Source organism: Podarcis liolepis (assembly GCF_965112155.1).
Source record: "Podarcis liolepis genome assembly, chromosome: 3".
NCBI lineage: Eukaryota > Metazoa > Chordata > Lepidosauria > Squamata > Lacertidae > Podarcis > Podarcis liolepis.
Window position 1 is genome coordinate 61,417,069 of NC_139557.1, and position 22,221 is coordinate 61,439,289.

A 22,221-nucleotide genomic window follows, 5' to 3' on the forward strand; every position below is an offset into this window, starting at 1 on the left:
TGCCTGTCATTAGACACTCCCAAAATCTGCTATAAAAGAGCTGAAGGATAGCTTTTGGCTTTATGGTTGCATGGTATGTTGTTTTAACGTTCTTTTTCTCTTACCTTGAGGCCGTTGAATCATTTGTGGGGAAATGTGAATTGGTAAAATGTGTCTACATGCAAACTTCCATTGTCTGCTTTTTAAAAATCTGATTATCGCCTTACCTTTGCATCATTTTCATTGTCATGCATTGAAAAACCATTGGCGTATGAAGTGCTGCTTTTCCAGTGAAGATTCAGGGATTGACAATGGGGTTTTGTCTACCTGTGACAATTACTGGTATTGAAATCTTACATAATTGTCATTTGTTTGATATTGTACCCTGTGGTCAAAGTTTTTAAAACAAAATGTATGTTGCTTTTATTCCACAATCGCCATGAATAGAAGTTTACAGAGAATATCCCATTACCATTAGTAGTTCACATATCTTTAATATGGAATTAAATTTACTTTGAAAGATAGTGTTTTGATCAAAATACATTTTTGATACATTTACTTGTTAATATGGTTAAGTAGAGTAAGAAAGTACACCATAAGTTGATTCAAATTTGATGTGTCCTATATACTCCCTTCTCTCTGATCAGATTTTTAAAGAAAGAAATTGTGGAGTTCTAAGCCAACTTTTCTTTGGTTTACAAGCACTTCTTTACTTTCCCTCAATAAAGCTGTAGTAAAGGCACATAGGTTTTGTATATCAGCGCCATACTTCATTCTCGCTGCATTACACCGATAATACAAACTTTCTCACTTATTTTGACATAATTTTATTCAGTGCTTTATTATCTATCTTTGAAAGAACAAGCTCATATATAAAATAATCTCTAGCACTTCCATTCTGTTTATATTGCAATGGAACTTTAAGTATTGCCACAAAATAAAAGCCACATATTTACAGATGTGTTATGGGTGCAATTAGTAATGTAATACTTTTCCCCTATTGCTTTGAAGTATACTAGCATATATTCAGTGTATGCTTATTTCATCTGGCACAATGTTTTTGGAACCCTTTGTTCCTGTGCAATAGAAACCTGTTTTGACAGTAATTGACAGAGAGCTCATGGACAGAATTCTAGGTCATGCTGCCATACTATTCTTGAGTTTCTCTGTAGTATAGCTCACAATAATTTATTACATAAATTCATTAGAGATGCATATTTAAATCTACATTCCTAAGCACATAATCTTGGTAGTTCTCCTAATATCGGTGAAACTTACTTTCAAATAAACGTTTTTTAGGATTGGGGATCACAACATCTTTTTAGGCCATTGATGCAAATTTGAGATGCAAACATGCATAGCTACAGTATTTTGTTGTAGTTGTAGTTAAATGGTCATATATCAAATGTGCCATCTTTTTGCTTCTGATGGGTTGATACCATGTTACCCTGTAAATTATCATTTGTCATGTCCTCAAATATTATTATATTCTTGAAAGAGGACAACAGAATATGTAATATGTTAATGATGTATCTTATATTGACTTCTGTAGGGCTTCTTATATTCAGGTAATGGTTTTTGCCTCCTGAAAAGGAAAGTTGGTTTGGGGGTTGGGCTGATTGCTCTATCACTTATATCTGAGTATTATTTTTTGTAAAGGTTTATATTTTAACTTTTGAAAATGAAGACTTATGAACCCTTTCTTAAAAAGCAGGTTTTCTTTTTTATATGGTGAGTTTATTTGGCATAGTTTTATATAGCAGCTGCTGATCATATTTCATAGAGCTGTTAAAGCACTTAAAACCTAAAATTAGGTACTGTCTGGTAGTAAATATTTCAAATCGTTGCTTGAAGAAATAAATGGAGAAGTGGTTCTCTAAAATCATTGCTGAACAAAAAGCAAGTAGGATTTTAATATTAAAAATAGCAATATTATTATTATAAATAACTGGGACAATTTACTTCCATATAATATGTTTTTAGTGCTCCTTTGTAAGTGACTCACTATTGAGAAATCTTAGAATGATTTCTCTGTGGTTGTTGAAAACATGGGATATTGACACTTCATTCAGTTGCAACAGCGAGCACCAATTGCACCCCTACTTCTTTTTCGCTAAAACCTTGTTGTAGAACAGAAGATTGCACATTTATCTGCTTTGTGTAATCAAAGTTTAACATGTTCCCCCAAAGTATTCACTTTTCTCACATTTCAAACTAGTGATGAACTTGGAATTTTACAAAATAGCTTCAGATAGCTAGATACTGATTTTGTTTAATTATTTAACCTTCAGTTAATAGAAATGAACTAAAGATAAATAATGTTGTGAGTAATACTCTATGTTAAAACACAATGTAGTTTCAAGCATTTTAAAAATATATAAATCCTCGATACATCGGATTTGATAACCACATCAAGCCCAGTCTAGTGTCTTACACCAATACCACAGGCTTGAATGTGCTTTGTAGCTTCAGCCCTGCTCTCATTGCTGTCTTGGACATAATTAATACAAAGATACAATATTCTGTGTATGCAATTAATAGAAAGATGCAATTTTCCGTGTATAAGACTAGGTTTCCCCCCTTAAAAATAATGTCAAAAATTAGAGGGCGTCTTATACTTTGGGCCATTTGCCCCATTTTCTTAAATCTTAGTCTCCAAAAATAGGGGGCGTCTTATACATGGGGGGCATCTTATAGATGGAAAAATACGGTAAGTATTTTTAAAAAATAAATAAATGTTAGTTACAATTGGAAAGCAAATTGTTAATAGTGCTTTGTTAAAATTTATAGCACAAATAGATTGATACTTTGTGACTATTTTACAGTTCAATCAATGATTTGAATGTAAACAAAGCAGTTTTACTAAGAACACATCATTTTTGTCTTTTTTAAAAAGAGTATATTATAAATGATAGCTCAACTCTAACCTTTCCCCGTCAATGAAAAGTGCTAATTGAATATGCAAGTTTTGACATAATAGTTTAGATTGATGCTTGAAACTTTCAGCCTTTCTGTCCTTTTTAATTGTTCTTCAGATTTCATACCAGTATTCTGCATGGAACTATTAGGCTGCAATTCTATACCAGTTGTATACAATTCTATGCCTGAGATTCTCATTTAAATCAAGGGGACTTATTTCTGAGTAGAGAATTGTGTTGTTAATGTATTATAAAATAATTGTTATTAAAGATGAACTTTATATTTTAACAAATTAAATTTTTAAGAGATCAAAAAGGTATTAATATTTTGTAGTGAAGAAAGATTACAGTGTATGAACACAATCCAATAGAAGGTGTTCAAGTTAAAATTTGGGAATTGTATCCCAATCCTATCATCACTTGCATAGGAGTAAACCCTATTGAGTTCAGGAGGAAATTTCTTAGTAGGCATGCTTAGGATTCACTTTCAATCATAACTGGGGTAGACTCACTAAAATCGACTAAGAATGAGCTAGTTGGATACAAGCCTTGTTTAGCAGAGACTGTGTTTTGGCAAACCATTTGTGTCCAAATCTGTTCTGAAGACAGTTTGAAGTGCTTTACATACTAACTACTTTGCTGTTTAAGAAATACAGCCATCATTCCATTGATGGTTTTATCTGTCATGAAAGAAGAATAGGCCATATTTATCTTGACAGGAATGACCAAAAGTGAGTCTTATTCTTGTGCCCTGCTTTCTTTTCCTTTGCTGCAACCACGTGGAGAAAACAATGTGTCCGCTTCCATTTTAGATTAACCACAGATTAGCTTTATGTCCAAATCCTAAAGTGTGATTAATCTTAATTACGGTTTGTTGAACCAAGCAAGCTTCATTTCCAATGGTTTTAAATTGACCTGTTTCAAACAAACCATAGTTAAGATTAGCCACACGTTGGGTTTAGTCATAATGCCAAACTGCAGTTAATGAAATGGAAGTGAAAACATCTGAATGTCTCATGACCATGCCAGAGGAGGAGAAGAGTGGGGCCACACCTTGTCACAATAAACCATGGTCCATTGTGATCTCCAAATTCAGCCAGTTACTTTGATTTATAGCCTTATATAAGTAAATATATTTATAAAAATACATTTGCAACACTTTCTATTATAGGGCTGTAATATAAAGTATTGAAGGTTATTTTTATTTGTTGCTTTAAAAGTTTAGAACTCTTACTGTGCAAATTATCCATGTTTTGTCTAAGTACTATTTGATTTTTTCCTCACTTTTAATCCAGGTTGTTAGATTGGTGTTCTTTGTATATAAATGTTTTTTGCATAATCTGATAACATAATTACAGCAGGGTTGGGTACCATATTTTTGGAAACTCATCCAGTTGCTTTGTGAGTGCTCTTCTAAGTTAGTTGTGACTGATACATTTTTTTCTTACTGTTTTACAACTCATCAGAAAAAGTAGGAAAATTGATTTGGTTTTCCTACTAGGTAACAATCTCTGAATTGCTGCACGTATACTAAAGATGTTTCTGACCTGTATCTCTCTCTCTCTCTTTTATAGTGGATAGTAACTAGCATATTGCATTAACTCCATATTAAGCTATAATAGGACATTTCATTACAATGAAAGATCTATATTTCACATTTTTAGTCAAGTTCAGAATAGTGGACTAGACTTTTTGATACCTATAGTTGTTCATAATTAACTTGAATAATGTGTTGCATCAGTTGGAACCTATATTGTTACGTTTAAATTTATGTTCCCAGTAGTGTAAAGTGTTATGCCCTTAATGTTTAAGTGAAAACAAAAAAAAAAGCAAATATATTAATAAATCTATAGGTTATGTTACAAAGCACCACACACAAAGTTCTACTCACCCGTGGGAGCGTTCCTCATGCACACTACATTTTAAAATTAAGGAGACTTTCAAAAGTAGTTTCTGATGAAGGTGTAGTGAAGTAAAAAAATCCCATTGCATGTCCCTGAATCTTTGAATGTTTGTATAAAGTAGTTCTTCGAATCTTTGCCATAATTAAATCCAGAAACACCTACCTCAATAAGTAATGATATTGTTAATCCAGGTCCTAGTGAAGGAAGGCAGAAGCGTTGATATTGGTGTAGGCAGCCAACTGGATATAACCTGGATTGGTTAATTAGATGTGTGTAATTTGGAAAAATAGTAAATGGGCATACTTCTTTTAAATACAGTATTTGTATATGTCACTTAGTATAAAGTATACTTAGCATATCAAACTGCCACGGCACCAGAAAACTACTTTTCTACACCAGCCATCTGCGGTGGGTGAATTGGCTCTGTGTGCACCAGAGTTCCTCTGCTTTTAAAGCATTATGTACTCAAAACAATAGGAGAGGAAACTCTGTATGTGAATAGTGAGTGACTGTACATACACATCTTCTCTAATAATGATGTTGGCATGCATAGCATCTTAATGAATACATGGAAGCTTCATGGGGTTCCTGAATTGTGGGGCAAAATTGTCTATAGCTATACAAGGCTGTGATAGTACAGTATGGACCTCAAAAAGTCATTTTAGTTAAAATATGAGGTCTTAATTTGGTTTTGGTTCCTTTCTGCTGACCCTCTATGAAGTTTTAAACTCTTGGGGTTCTAGCCAATGTGACTTCTTCTCACGCAATGTGACTTCTCACTTCTATGTGACTTCTTCTCACGCAATGAGACTTCACTTTCCTCCCCTTCCTGCAGTCCTAGGTGTACCGTTAAAATCTACTCTGGGGTGTTGGGAGAGAGGAAAGTAAAGTCCTGTTGCACAAGTGGAAACCATTCTCTGTGTTGGATTATGCCATTGGATTTAGTTGTATGTAAAGAATAATGTTTATATTGAACATCATTGCCCAGCACCATATTTCTTTGAAGATATGATAAACTGTTGTTTGTTTGTTTTTTAAAGAATAATGCTATAGGTGCTCAGGAATGTGATAAATTATTTTACAAACCAGCTTTGTAGGTTATGATGAGTCTACAGACTCTATTTTTCAGCAACTTAAACTATTTTTGCCCACAGGTACACACAGTGAGGATCATCGTACGTATTTTGGGCCATATAAACTACCTCTAACCAAATTTCTGTTTCACTTTCAATGTCCTATGCAGCTCTGTCAAAGGGTCTCTAGCATGTCACGGGGATGCGGGTGGTGCTGTGGTCTAAACTACAGAGCCTAGGGCCTGCCGATCAGTAGGTCGGTGGTTCGAATCCCCGCAATGGGGTGAGCTCCCGTTGCTCGGTCCCTGCTCCTGCCCACCTAGCAGTTCGAAAGCACGTCAAAGTGCAAGTAGATAAATAGGTACTGCTCTGGCAGGAAGGTAAATGGTGTTTCCGTGCGCTGCTCTGGTTCGCCAGAAGCGGCTTAGTGATGCTAGCCACATGACCCGGAAGCTGTATGCCGGTTCCCTCGGCCAGTAAAGCGAGATGAGCACCGCAGCCCCAGAGTCGTCTGTGATTGGATCTAATGGTCAGGGGTCCCTTTACCTTTAGCATGTCACAAGAGCCTTTTCTTGGAAGCTCTGGGTGCCGCAATGAGGAGGGGGCAGAGAATTCCCTTTACACAAATGACTTTGTGCTCATCCTCCATTAGTTACAACTCAGTACCTTCTGGTGGACACCCAAAATAATTGAAGTGCACACCTTAAAATGTAGCATGCAAATATGTCAGGATATTCTTACCATCGAAGAAGACTTGACAGAGAGCTGGGATTAGGTGTTATGCAATTTATTGTCAAGGATACATTTGGAGGCATATTTGGGTTTGCTGCTTTGTAAAATAGTTGCCCCCTGTAATGCCTGGTTTAATAGCTAAAATATGTCCTTGAAGCACAAGAAAAATATTTCTCCTACAATCTTTAAGTCTGAAAAGCTATTGTCTATACATAGCCTCTGACTGACTACCGCCTAAAATTCTAGTAGGCTACCTGCCAAGTCAGGTTGAAGCAGTGGCTGTATGCTAAATGTACTCAGATGCAAGACTGAGAAACAGTCTTACTCATCTTGCTTTACTTTCCCCCCCAAGGCTGCACTTCCGTTTTACAGGTAAAATTGGGCTGGGGCTTAGAACAAAATTCAATTTAAAACTGCTGGGAGTGGTGTCTGCATACTGTTCCCTAGTTTCATAAGGCAAAATACTAATTCTCCAAATGGAATGACTGTAAAATATCCAGTTATTAGAATGGCAGATATTAGAACAGCAGGTTATTGAAGAATCCATTGAACTGGTTTATTGTAATCACCTCATTTTTATGTACTGTAAAATAATGTTTTGTATTTACTCCCCAGTGAGCTATTTTGTTCCAGTCTTATCATGTTTTATGATTTATGTTTGTACAAAGAAATGATGATAATAGTCTTGTGCTTTGTTATTGAAAAATAAAAAGGGAAACACAAAAAGCAGGTTATTTGTATTTATTATGAATACAAGTTTACATGTTTATCTCCAAAATTACAAATCCAAAACATGTAAAATAACTTTTATGGTCAGTGGTCTAGACCACAGTTCCACTCGCATCCTTTATGGTACTAACACCCAGTGCAGAAATACCGGTACATATTGTGAGTTGGAAAGTTTACAAATAATCTTCTTGTATGAGCTTGGTCTCTTGAGTGAGATGGGCGCACAACCCTAGAGTCTGGCAAGACTGGCCCGTACGGGCAGGGGTACCTTTACCTTTATATATCTTTGATGGATGTCTTCTTTATTGTTAAGGTTTTTTTATTGGAAGTATTTGTTCTACGATGGTCTGCAGGATAGACTGTATTGGTTCGGTAGTTTAGAGGCAAAATAGTGTTTGCATTTGGACATGATGCAAAATAATGTCTTAGTGTCAGCTATCAGGCATGCTTGCTCCTCCCTTTGTCTCCGGCATGGCTCTGTTGGGGAGATCAGTAGTTGTGCATTAGATTAATTGCAGATTTGTCATGATATTCAAAGACTAAATATATAAATATTTAATTTTTGTAACTGGCATTTCATGGCCACATCCCAGGTGATAATTGAATATAGATGAATAAAAAACAAGAATGTGAGTGTGATATGTAGAAGTGGCAGTAATGATTAAACAATACTGTCCATAGGTATTTCTAAGTCATTTTTTTTAGGAATAGCAACTTGTATCACAGCTTTCTACATCGTTCTACAATTGCAAATACAAGTCGAAAGACAGAAAAGGAATAAATTAGCTGAAATACTCTAAATCTGGTTGTAAAATCTTCCGAGTAGTATACCTGCCTATTGTTAGTTACACAACTATGTTCAGATGCAGAAGGAATATAAGGTATGCAGATTTGTGTGTTGTTAAATGTAAACAAAACACATAATAGATTTTATGCTCTATTGTAGCAGTTTATGAACACAATGCTAATGTGAGAATAATGAGGGGGGCTGATGTGGAAGAGGTACTGTGGACAGGAGTTCTGCATACAGACCAGGATGAAAGAAGAACACAGTGAGGCACCAAGTTGTTATGTTTTGTTTTGCTGGGCATATTATTCAGTGATAATATTGAAGCAGAACACTCTTCATTTTGTGAATGATATTGAAAGCTCATTGCTGGTTTTTTCAGGGAAGGGGGCCACAATTCACCTAATGAGTCTGTCAGCAAAAGCACTTTACAAGGATTTCTGCTTGTGGGAGTGTAACCCCCCTTCCCCACAATTAACATCTGTAGAAAATGGCATAAAGTTAGTTTGGATGGAATATACACTGTTTGCTTCCACAAATTTCTGCCTATTTGGCAGGCAAATACAGCAGCATACTGTTAGCGATACAGACACTGTATAAGGAATAAAAACTACTTATTTATGGATATTTATTTTGTAGTATTTTTACTTGAATGGTCAAACTGTTTTTTGTTTTTTTTAGCTTAACTGTTTTAAACAATTGTTATTTTACTAATTAACAACAAATGAACTTCTAAAACAAAAACAAAATTCATACTGTTTATATTTAGTGTGTGCATGTCTACGTTTCTTCATGATTTGTTGTTCGGATGAAGTGAATCATTTTGGTGTGTACAGCTAGATTGAAAAGTAATGTTGCATTTTGCAATTTGCAAATCGGCTTGTACAGTATTTTGTAACTGGGAGATAATGAAACATGTTTTCAAAATGACAATTGTTTGTAAGGAATCTGGCATGTGTCCTTGTTAGCTGCTTTTCTGACCAGAATACCCTGTGTTTAGTTGATTTGGAAGGGATTGGAGTGTAAAGGGATTGTAAACTTAACATACTATACCTAAGTGGGGTCTACAATCTTTATTCTTATCAGTGCTTGGGGGCTTCCCACATATTTGTTTAATTTCCATTTGTTTTTATGGTTATTGTTATTGTACATAATATCTCTTTAAAATACTGTGGAATGGATAGTCATTTCCATAGTGTTTTCAGATTCTTTATCAGAAATGAAAATGTTGCACCCACATTAACGAACAGACTAATCCCCAGAATTTTCACAATGTTTTACTTGAATCTGGAGTATTGCAGATCGATTAGTGGATTGCCATAAGGATTGCTACAAAACTTTGGATAACAGAAAAAAATAGGGCATGACTTTGAGATCATTTTAAACTTAAATCTTTAATCTTAATTACTTAATTAATGATCTTGCTTATTTTTAGTGGATGGGGTTCAGTTGGATCTGCTCTTTTATCTGTATTATTGATGTATTAAGTTGCTTTATTCTTGTTTTTTAAGTTAGTAAGTTGCTTTGAATTCTTTCTTTCTTTTAAAAAAGTGACTTAATAGATAATAATAATGAATGCTAACCCATAGAATAGGGATGCGGATGGTGCTGTGGGTTAAATCACAGAGCCTAGGACTTGCCGATCAGAAGGTCGGCAGTTTGAATCCCCGCGATGGGGTGAGCTCCCATTGCTTGGTCCCAGCTCCTGCCCACCTAACAGTTCGAAAGCACGTCAAAGTGCAAGTAGAGAAATAGGTTCCGCTCCGGCGGGAAGGTAAACAGTGTTTCCATGTGCTGCTCTGGTTCGCCAGAAGCGGCTTAGTCATGCTGGCCACATGACCTGGAAACTGTACGCCGGCTCCCTCGGCCAATAAAGCGAGATGAGCGCCGCAACCCTAGAGTCGGTCACGACTGGATCTAATGGTCAGGGGTCCTTACCTTACTTACTAACCCATAGAATAGGCAACGATCTGTATGGTAAAAAAATGTCTGAATTGTCAGATTATTGTATTAGAAAGGGGTGCCCCATCTCAGACTTCCCAGTCTTTAACCCAATGCTTTGCCCCATTAAAGTCACTTCTAGTGGTTTGCTTGACTGAGGTTCCATACACTACTATATGGATTTCCCCCCACTTTTATAGGGTCTCCAAAACACACTTAGGGATACTGCCTGAAAGAGCCTTAAATGAAAAAAAGCAAACCTCTGGCATAGGGCTGGGCAGTATATCAAGTATATTGTCCAAAACTGGTTTGAAGTTTATATTGTGATACTGGTTTCATAATTTTTGACCTGGCAATATGTTGCAAATCATGATTTTGTGTGTGTGTGTGTGTGTGTGTGTGTACGCGCTATGCAAAAATCTGATGCAGGAAAAACTGTGAAGCCAGCCAGTACCTCTACATAGCTCCATCCTTATTCAGACACCTTGAAATATTGATATATTGTGAATGTTTAGCTGGTGGTATATCACAATGTTGAAAACCAGATGTTGTCCAGCCCTGTTCTGGTAACATCTCGAGAGTGTTTTCAGTGATCTCATGGGAAATGGAGTGCCTGGAGTGTGGGGTGATGATGATGGGGGACCCTTCCCCAAACCTTTCCCTTCTGCAAGTGTGCAGGTCAGAGAAGGCACAAAAAGTGTTAAATAGTGGCTAAGAAGTTTTTTTTTGCTTTGTTTGTTGGACTTTTTACCTTCAGGGAAACCTTGAGAATGGGATCCAGTGTAGCACTAAGTGAAAGTCAGCACAAGGATTTCTGCTTACATAACAGATCACCCTCCCCATTTTCTCCCCCAGTGCACAATGTAAGTGTTCTAGGGGTTTCCCCAATACCCAGGAGCGGATTTGGAGAGAGTGCTGGGTGCTTGTAGCGGGAGGAGACAGTGGAAAGTCCAGTTGCACTAGTGGAAATCCTTGTATTCATAATACATGTTCATTGAATACCATCCTGTATGTCATGATGTCCTCAGCTAGTATGAGCCAGCTGCTCTATGTTCTCTAAGAGGACAGGTACTGGATGAAGTCCTTGAAGGCAGTTGATTTGTGGGTAGGTTTGTTGATGGAGGACCTATTGGGTTTGAGAGATGTTGAATCATTCTAATCTCTTTGGGGATGATTCCATCTGAGGAAATTCAGAGGCAGGGAAAGATGGAAAGAGGCAGAACCATGTTTTTGTGTTTTCAGGTTTGAATCCCTGCTGCTAATTTTCAACTGTTGATATTAGTGTCAATGCTCTCTGTGGGGAATTGGAATACTCATAGTAAATTTCTTCTACGGGCACAGTCTGGTAATATTCAATGTCTTGATAGCCTTCTTGGCAATTTATGCTGGTTTTTTTGTGCACAAATCGGGCACAACTTTTCAATAATCTGCTCAAGAAATTATAGCATAGTTCAGTCATCCCTTATCTTGGAGCTCTTTCTGAATAACGTTTGATGCGTCCATACATATCTCCTTCTGGCTTCTGCCTCAGAGTGCTGTGTTCCCAGCTTGTGCTACTGTACTTCTCAGTTGGACCATTGCCATTTTCCATATTGTTGATGATTTGTCAGCTTTGGTCCTATTTTCCCCTTCTACATTTCTCAAAAGAGGAATACACAAAGCTCATGGTAGTGGCTATGGTGGCATACTGAATCTTGTGGGAATATAAAGGACTACCAGCTTTATTGCACTGTTGGTGAATGAAGAGCAGCACACTAGGGTGAAAAAGTTTCCACTGTAGTCTGTCCTCCACCTCCACCATCCTGCTCCTGACTGGAGTGGTGGGGCCTTTGTGCCTAAACTGAATGATTAAGCTTGTGCTGGATTCATGAATGCATGAATCTAGGGTGAGCGCCGCTCTCTGTTGGCCTGTTGGATGGTCCCTTTTGTTCTGGTCCCAGCACAGGCAGGAACTGGTCTTTCCTGAAATGTGAGAGCCGGGAAAAATGAAGATGACATTATTTGTACAGAAGGAATATCATTAAACTCACTGATCATTGCCTTTCTCTATTATTTTTACTTTCTTAGCTTTTGAATTGGACTGTGTAGTTTGACATGTTGATAGCTGGTATTCAAATGGATGAAATATGCTCCACAGCAAGGTTTAAGGAAAATAGTATTAAATGCATTTGTTGATCAGGAAGTTAGAAGCCCTCTTCATCAAGTATTTCAAAAAGAAAATCTTGGGACATGAAACACTTCATCAACCTTAAATCCACATCTGCAGAAACAGATGCCTCTCTTCACACTAACTTGTCTGCAAGTTTAAAATGTTTTACAGTCATTTTAAAAGTAGTTAAAAACACTCACTGCATAATCGGGATACAGCAGTTCCCGCCCTCTGTTTTTAATCTGATTCTATCAATGGAGTAAAGCATGAAGGTTAATTTGGCAACTAAGTTATGGCCTCATAAACTCAATGACCTTACTATTATCCCTTAATTTTATATATTATTTAAAGGGAGAATTCCACCCTTATTAGATTAATTGAGTTCTGTAATATTTTATAAATTAGATAAACTATGCTAAAAAAAAAGAAGGCAATCTGCATGAGTGCTGTTATTTAATTCTGCATTTGTAATAGCATTCAATAATTAGTTTTATTCTGATTTGTAAAAAAAAATAATTATTTATTTATTAACCAACTGCTTCCCTGAGGCCATCAAAGTGCTGCACACTTGGGTTTTGCATGATATCAGTATTATAGAGAAAGATTTTAAACATTTATAATTTTGATTACTGGTAACTTTAAAGTTTGAAGCAACATGAACATTGACAATGGAAATAAGCTATGCTTTTGAATTGGCGAGGCAGAACTTAGTAGGAGACAAACAGTAGAGCAATTAGAAAATTGAAAGGCAGAGGGCACTGCTTTCTCTTTTGTAGAAGTTTTATAGAAATGTGGAGGCTGCAGATGACATCAGTTTCTACCTTTTGCTTCTCTGTGACCTGATATAATTGCTAGCTACAGCTTGGCTGACCATTGGGGCCTGAGCTGAAGGCTCACACATTTTCCCCTCCTTCCCCTGTGCTCTCCAGCAATTTTCTTCACTTTGTTGTTTACAAAAATAATTTTTCTCTGATCGAGCTGAACAACAACAACAAAAGGTTTGCACAAATGACTGCAAACCAGAATTGGGAACCTTGGTTTTCACAAGGGGAGGAGGAAATGGGAAGTACTTATATGCCATGGTTTGCAATTCTGTATGAAGTGAGTCAGTCTGTGGGTTAGAGGCAAAGATGCAACGGTAAGGGAAGTTGATAGGCAATGCCAATGGGCAAAGCAGGGTGTGCTGACATTTTATTGGTTACCTTGCTTTACTAATCAAATACCAAGTCTCATTACCCACTGAAGCATTCACAGTTAAACACTTCCATGTACAATGCTTGGCTTGCTGTTCAGAACATATGTGGTTTTGTAAAATAGACATGACCAACTCCCAGCATATAATTTCTGAGTTACAGAGCAGGTAGGTTTAATAAGTATTATTCCCACCTTTCCACAATTTACATGCTTTGCCCAGTTTTTCCTGTAGAATAGTTGAGACAGAAGAAGGGAAGAAATGTATTCAGGTTATGTAATGGATATGCAAGTCTTCAGTCAGGCATTTAGTGTCGCCAGTCCCATGCTGTGGAACACTCTTCCAGCAGTCGTTCGGCAGGCATCCTTGCTTTTGACTTTCAGACATTTCTTGGAGATTTTTTATGCTGACAGACCTATGGAGTTGCATTTTTTTTTATCTTGAGTTGCCAGTCATTTTTATGCTTATTCTGTATTGCTTTTAAAGGTTGTTACATTGATGTACACCGCCTGACATTTTGGAAGAAGGAGGTATCTAGGTGTTGTTGTTTTTTAATATATATATAAATAAGCATCTTTCACTTTCATGTAAGCAGCAAACATCACAATTCAGTAACCAATAGTACTTATTATCTCTCGATTTCACTTGTTACACTGTGAGTCATATGTTAAACTCCAAAAGAGTAAAATTCTTGAGTGGGAACTTAGCAACTTCCTTTCACATAAAGAATTATTATTTGTCTAAAAGTGTTGCCATTGTGAAAAATTAACAGTTACTGTTTGGGGCAAACTGTGAATACAAAAGAGAGATTCTATCATTTAAAAAGAAGTGTGAAATTAGACTTATTAAAATTGCAGCAGTGCATATATCTTCCCCCTCTGCTTTCACAGGTTGGCTTTTTAGATTTGTTGACTATTAACATTTGGAAAATAGGAAACTATATAACATCTTTTTTAAGAAGTGAACAAATGAATGCAGGAATCTAGAATCCTCTTCGTGAATCCATCTGAAAAATATTACAGTACCCACACAATATTTTCTATATGTGTTAATGTGATCCCTTTAAAAAGTCAGCGAGTTAGCACAAAATCCTAGATTATATTTCTTGGCAGGGGAGTGTAATAAAGCTGACTATCCTTGTAGTTTTGATGTCTGCCTCATATTTTTGCTGGTTCATTCCAGAATAGTATCTGCAAAAGGTTCCTGCCAAGGGCTAGCATTTACATTTTAAAAAAATTGCATTTAAGGTGGAACTCTATTTTACACTTGCCATGGGCTTACCACTGAGAATAGCTGGCAGGCCAGTCTCAATTCCTACCCCTCCCCATGACATTTAGACATCTGTGTCACTTAACTACATTAACTACATTTTCCCACAAGCAATAAACAATAATTTAGATGTAGAACCAGGAACTGCACAGCATTATCATGTTACAGTATGAGTAAATTGGATGATGTCTAATGTTGGTTGTACTCTTGAGTAGACCCATTGAAGTAAATGTAACCTCAGTTTGGGGTGTGTGCTGAGTTTGACTTAGATATTACCCAGAATATCCAGTTCAACAGTGCAACTCAAAAACAAACTTCAATAGGACTTACTCCCATATACGTATTTCAGCCTTAAAGTTAGGAGAAGGGAGGGGGAGTAAAATGCGGGACTTGTTATCAGTGATGGTCTAGTATTCAGCTTAACATCTAATTCTGCCCTTAGACATTTTCAAATCTTTTTAGCTGCTGTATTTAAAATGATACTTATTGTTGATGTGAAAGAATTGCTATGTGTGCATATCAGTGACTTCCCAAAGGAGCTGGTTTCTAACAAGTTGTGCATGTTATAATGAAGTGTTTTGTTTGTGAATGTAAAACCAAACTAACACTTTGCTTACCTTTTTTTTTAATATTAGGCTATCCAGTTACAATTAAAAGGGAAGTTACTTCTCTTTGGAGGAAAAGAAAACTGAGTTACCTCCATGGAAGACACTCAGGATTTAAATGAACAGTCAGTAAGTAAAAAATTGCTTAAATAAACTCATTAATTTTTCCTATGTGCTGTGTTCAAAAATATTTTTCATTTTGCAGTTTGTTGTTAGAATTGGTATGTAGCTGCGTGTTATAAAGTAGGGTAGAACTTGAAGGTCTGTGTAAGAAACACTGATATATGTGTAGAAAGCTCTAATGTTTGGCTTGGGTTCAGATACTATTGAAAAGTTGCCTGGAGTCATCTCCATTTCACAGTGGGAGGGGCTTCCTTGAGCCAATGAGAAGCAATGCATACTATGCTAGTTGTGCAGGCAGTGCATATCTTATGGGGTAGGGAAAAGAGCTGGCTGGTCCAAAAACAGGGAAGCACATTACATCACACTCAGCAACCTGATGTACCTCCCCTTAGGAAATGGGACATTTTCCCCAAAGTGTGGGTGAGAGTGATGTTGGTTGATATAGTGCTCTCTGAAGTGATTTTCTGTTTCTAAATGACATGGAACCTACCAACATTGAAAAGACAAGCCTTCCTTTTTTTTCAACTTTGGGAACTGTGCCATTTGTGCCTAGATACATTGGTGCCTGGGTAGTGACCAGGAGTGGCTGGCTTCCACTAGCACACAGGATTTGTTAAATCTGGCCCTATATCTTTAGAGGTGATCTAATGTGAATAGTGAAATATCTTGTACAGTCATACCCCAGGTTACAGATGCTTCAGGTTGTGTTTTCTTCGGTTATGGATCTGCTGAAACCCGGAAGTACCAGAACGGGTTACTTACAGGTTTCGGGGGTTGCGCATGTGCAGAAGCGCCGAATCGCAACGTGTGCAGGTGCGCCGCTGTGGGTTGCGAACGTGCATCCCGCGCGGATCATGTTCGCAACCTGAGCGTCCACTGTACTTATACTTTATATGAACTGGGTTCTTGTCTTGGAAGTATGAAACATTTTTATTCTGAAGTAAATTGCTCTGGTACTGTAAAAGGAACAGGATTCATTCATAATTACAGTTGTACCTTGGTTCTCAAACACCTTGGTACTCGTATGTTTCGGCTCCCAAACACCCAGAAGTAAGTGTTACGGTTTTCAAATGTTTTCTGGAAGCTGAATGTCCGACGCGGCTTCCGCTTCAGCGCAGGAAGCTCCTGCAGCCAATCTTAAGCTGCGTCCTGGTTTTCGAATGTTTTTCAGAAGTCGAACGGACTTCCGGAATGGATTACGTTTGAGAACCAAGGTATGACTGTATTATTTTTGTATGGCTGCTCTCCAGTCTAGCTCTTGAATGGGTGAAAGCCTGCCATTATGTCCACTAATGCTTAACTTTGCTCTCTTGCCCTTAAATCAATTACACTTTTTTGAAAACTTAAAGGATCTAAGGATCTTTTTCATATGTTCAGTTACTTAAAAAGATTATATTATGTTGCATTTCCCTACAAGACACTTAATGGCATGAACACATAACCTTTGTAGCACTTTACATTTTGGAATACAGTGGTACCTCTGGATGCAAATGGGATCCGTTCCGGAGCCTCGTTCGCATCCAGAAGTGAACGCAAACCATGTTCGCGCATCTGCACAGGTCGCAATTCGCCGCTTCCGCGCATGTGTGTGACATCATTTTGACCGTCTGTGCATGCGCGAGCAGTGAAACCCGGAAGAAACGCGCTCCGTTACTTCCGGGTCGCCTCAGCGTGCAACCCGAAAATACTTATCCTGAAGCTATTTCAACCCGAGGTATGACTGTAGTAAGCAAACCATATGCCTGTGATAGAGATGTTAACTCTGTTCTGTATTTTGTTTTACTTCTAAAATGTTGTTTACCATTCAGTCAACTTTTTAAAAAGAAAAATAATCTAGTGGCTAACTTCCCGGTATATTATTTCAAAAGAGGCTTTATTAGAAACTCATGTAATTTCATCCTGAAGTTTTCATATAAGGTTGCATATTTGGGTTAGTTGATTTTTAGCTTAAACAATAGATTCAACTACTGTAAAATGTGAAGTTCACAGTTATATGTAGTTAAGCTTGGTTTAATTTGGTGACATGTTAAGAACAGGACATTAAAATGATGCATGCAAATTTGCTTTACTTCCATAGCAGTAGGTGAAAGGGTATATAGCCCATGTCTTGCTTTTCTTGGCCTTGCTGCTAATCCTTATCCTTTCCCAACAATACAATTTCCTTTGATATTAAAGCACTACTTGTTAAATGTTAGAAGATATCCATCTCTGTTTGGGACTGTGTTGCTCCTGGAAAAGACAAAAGTGGTACCAGATTGGTTCAATATTTTGCCATACTGGCCTTGCCACTACTTCTTTCTGCAAACCAACCCATAGTAACTGCTTGCCTTGCAGCTAAGTTACACATTTGCAGCCAAGATTAAAATTTGGTCTGGAAATGGATTGGCAGTTGCTGGATAGGAATCACCTTTCTGGGTGAACTCATAATCTATTGGTCTCAGAGCATTTCAAGGAAACTTAATTTGGGGAGTTTGGGGAGTCAGACTTTGGGGGTGGGGATGGGTAAAGAAAATGTGTTTGAAAGTGCTATTAGCAAAAGATGCATGACATTTCATGAATCTAATTTTTTTAAGTTCTATGTTTGCTTTGAGCATGTAATCACACATGGTTCATCCATCCAGTACTCCCAAAGTTTGACATGCTGTTTTGCCTTTAGATTGCTTGACTAATGTTTCATTGGCATGCTGTGACCATGATAGCTTAGGGGGTCTGCAACCTGCGGCTCCGGAGCCGCATGTGGCTCTTTTACATCTTTGCTGCGGCTCCGGGGCGGAGCCGCAGCTTAGCTACATGATAGCTTAGCTACAGGGGTCTGCAACCTTTAAGACAAAAAGAGCCACTTGGACCCGTTTCCGAAGAAAAAGCAACAACTGGGAGCTGCAAAACCATTGCGACATTTAAAACAAATATATCTCCGGAGCCACGATCTGACAGCGGGTGGGAAGGTGACGTCGGGACGGTGCGTGACTAACGCACGCACCGCCCCCATACGACGTCACAGCCAGTACAGCGCCCGCCACAATGAGGAGTGTCGGGGCGCACAACGTGCCTCCTCCCCTCGCTAGTATCCGCCCCGGAGCCGCAGCAAAGATGTAAAAGAGCCACATGCGGCTCCGGAGCCGCAGGTTGCAGACCCCCGGCTTAGCAAATAATAAAGACAGAATTCTGAGAACTTGTTATTACCACACTACATCAAATATACCGGTATATTTGCCACTTGTCTACACCTGGAAAAAAAGAAATTCTAACATGGCAACAGCTCACTCATTTTAACTGGTACCTTGACGTTTTAGGTGCTCAAGAACTAAATGATTTATTTTTTTTACTGTCTGACTAGCAGCAGTTCTTCAAGGATTTGGGTTCCAGCCCCTTATAGCTGCCCCAGTACACAAATTTACTTTGGAACTGTTCCTTTAACAAAACAAAACATAACCTGCAGAACATTTTGTGGAAACCCTTTAAACCAAGTTCAGGGGGTGGGGAAGGGTTATTGTATTAAAAAAACTCTTAGAGATTATGTAGTCCCCATGATAACAGGTCTCACCTTATGACCTAACACCATTTTCTGGAGCCTTGAAAAATAAAAATAAATGCTCAGTTGGGAATTTCTGCACAGTTCCCTGAGAGCAATGTATCCAAGGCAGGAAAACAGTTTTGATTTTCACATAACTTGACAGGCCTTTTAGATGAAAAGTTCTCATTTCTTGACACAAAAATTGAAACTTGCAAAAAACCAACTTTTACTTCAATTATAATAGTTAATTTAAATAGGATAACATTGCTGATATCTTTCTTTCTTTCTTTCTTTCTTTCTTTCTTTCTTTCTTTAGCCATTTTTTCCAGGGTGTTTATATATATTTTTATAATACCATTAGTGTTTCCTTGGGCAATATTTCAGCCATATTGGAGGGTAGTGAAATGTCTGGTTGAAAGAGCTAGCTTTGAATGAGCCACCGTGCTGAAGTCAAGGGAGCAGAATGGAAACAGAAGTTGGTAGTTAAATTCTGTTAAACCCCATGGAACTTGTATGACCACAAAAAGAGCATGGCCCAGAACGTTTGAAGCAGGCAGGTGAAGTGTTGATGAGCAAGGAAGATTGAGGAAGCAATGAAATATGGTGCCACATACATCATGTGTAATGTGTATTTCACCCTTACAGATGTCTTTAAACTCAGCCTGTAAGTGCAAGTAGACATTTCTTCTTGAGAATGTAATGCATATAGCAGTCAGTTGCTGGACAGTCAGATTGACTCTGGATGATATATGTAACAGATATCACTTCTGAATTCTTGAAAACCTTTACTTCTAAAAAGCTCCTTTTGCCAATCAGGAGAGAGGATGATAGTGTGTGGGCTTAGGGGAGTTAATTATCCAGCTATAGTCATATTTGCAGTGAACTTTGATACTACCATGTAAGTAACAAAGTTCTTCCTTTGTTGGCCCATGCCAGTATGGCCATATTTTTTAAAGTTTTACTAAAATTCTTCTCACATGTTGGGTCCTAGTCTTCGCATACCCTCTTTATACCTAGTTCACTTCAACAAATATTACCCTAGAGAAGGGGGAGCCAATATGGTGACCTCCAGATGTTGACGAAATCCTGCGTTCATAATCTCTGACCATTGACAGCTGGCTGGGGCTGACAGGAGCTGGACTCTAAAAACATCTTGAGGGCACCATGTTGGCTACCCTTGCCCTAAGGCATCATGAAAAAAGGTTCTGTTTCCAGATTCCCATAAGCTCTTATAATAGAAGCCACAATGCAAGACCTAGAGGTCTGTGGTTTATATACTGTTCCATCTTGTATGGCAGAATTACCTCTTTGGGAAAGGAAGTATGTACACATCCTAAAACTGGCTTGCATTCAAGTTTTAGATGTATACCTCTTTGTAACACATGTGTTCAGCCTGAAATGGTAGAATAGCTGGCTAAAGATTACCAAGAAGCAGACTAATGAATAGAACCAGGAACTGCAAAAGCTTTCCCCAGTGTAATATTTCTGAAAACAAAATGCAAAGTCACTCCTTGTAGCATTTCTTCCAATTCCCTACTTTTAGAACGCTGAGAAACTAGGAAAAGCACATGAAAGAATGCTCTCTCACAGGCACTTTTTCTGCTGCCCCTTTTTCAGGCTTCTGGGAACACAGAATTTTTAATGTCGTTGGCTACAGGGAACCATCTAATCTCTGTTCAAACTCCTTTAAATAATTTAATAAGTGTGAGTGATTAAGACATTAAGAATTAAAGTAACTTCAGACCAGTCCCTGATAATGAACACATGTTGTCCATATTTCAAGGTGAAGAGAAATATGGAAGAGTAAACTTTATGTGCAGTTTACTCTAGGTTTGAGTAATATTAATAAAACTCTAGAGTAAGTTTAGAAATGTTTTTAAATAAAATGTCATGTGACTGTGAACAAATTTGCATTGTCACAAAGTTTTATTGGGATGGTATCCCCCCACCTTTAGAACTTCCTCCCCTCAGAGATACTATGAGTACAGTGGTGCCTCGCAAGACGAAAAGAATCCGTTCTGTGATTCTCTTCGTCTAGCGGTTTTTTCGTCTTGCGAAGCAAGCCCATTGACGGCTTAGCAGATTAGCGCTATTAGCGGCTTATCGGTTTATTGGATCAGCTGATAAGCGGCTTAGCGGCTTAGAAAAAGGGGGGGGAGGAAAAAAACCCCGCAGGAACTCACAAGACATTTTCGTCTTGCGAAGCAAGCCCATAGGAGATTTGTTTTGCGAAGCACCTCCAAAACGGAAAACTCTCTTTCGTCTAGCGAGTTTTCCGTCTTGCGAGGCATTCGTCTTGCGGGGCACCACTGTACTTTGTTGTTGGTGGCATCCTCTTTGTTTCCTTCACTAGATAAAAACCTATCTATTCACTCAAGCCTTTCTGGATATTTGTGCCTGGACTGATGCCATTTTACAGTTTTTCTCATTGTGATTTTCCCGCTTTTATGGTGTTAGTGGTTGTAGTATGTATATGGGCTAGTATTTTAAATGTAACCTTCTCTTGAATTACATTGCAATGAAGTGTGGATAAGAAATATTTAAAATAAATAAATGAAGTTCTGAAATAAAACCAAGACAATTGTTTAATAACAGGTAGCCAACTATTGTTTGACCCAACTACCATTAGCCCAGCCAGTATGGCCAATGGTCAAGGATGAGTCTGAAGGGCACCTCATTGGCTATCCCTGGTTCCATACAAAAGCTATAATTAAATTTACTAGAAAAATGCAACCTGTGCTGCTGATACAAGTAGTGCGACTCATGCAACACGTTGGCGATTAATATACACAGAATAATAAATTATACATTCTTTATCAACCTTCTGAGAGAAATACAAAACATTAAACAAAGCCACAGAGACTTGTGAACTACCCAACCTAAGATGAACTTATAATGTCTGTTTTCAATAGATCTTTCAAATGCTTAACTCAGTCTTTTAGATAAGTTCATGAAGATACTAACCATGTGTAATAAAGGGAGATCTAAGTGCTGTGGATGTAGTTGGTTCCCTTCCTTCCTTTTTAAAAGTTAATTATTGGTTCTAGCATATTACTGAATGAAAAGTGTTTTTGTTGTTGTTGTTGTTGTTTTTTAACATGACACTTCTCTCCTACTAACTGGCCTGATTACTGCTGTGACTCATTGCCCTTTCCTGGTTGAGGAACAAAATCCCTGGTAGCTGGGTGCCTGAGAAAGGAAATGGTGCAGCTTACTCCTACCTCAGACATCTTGCTGCAAACTGTTAAAGTTAAATGTTCACAAACTGTTAAAAGGAGGGATGACTGTGTTCATACTCCTTAAAAG

The 22,221-nt window shown here is 37.8% G+C and overlaps 1 protein-coding gene across 46 annotated transcripts in view; it reads left to right on the forward strand.

The window, feature by feature from the left end:
- EYA4 (EYA transcriptional coactivator and phosphatase 4) overlaps nucleotides 1-22,221 on the forward strand; it is a 110,834-nt gene that overhangs the window by 2,038 nt on the left and 86,575 nt on the right. For all 46 annotated transcript variants that reach the window (XR_014524845.1, XR_014524846.1, XR_014524851.1 and 43 more), the window contains exon 2: nucleotides 15,309-15,407. Coding sequence is in view for 18 of the 46 variants with exons in the window: in XM_083498138.1 (XP_083354264.1) it covers nucleotides 15,375-15,407 (33 nt within the window). In the remaining 28 variants the exon portion in view is untranslated. The remainder of the gene's footprint in view (nucleotides 1-15,308; nucleotides 15,408-22,221) is intronic.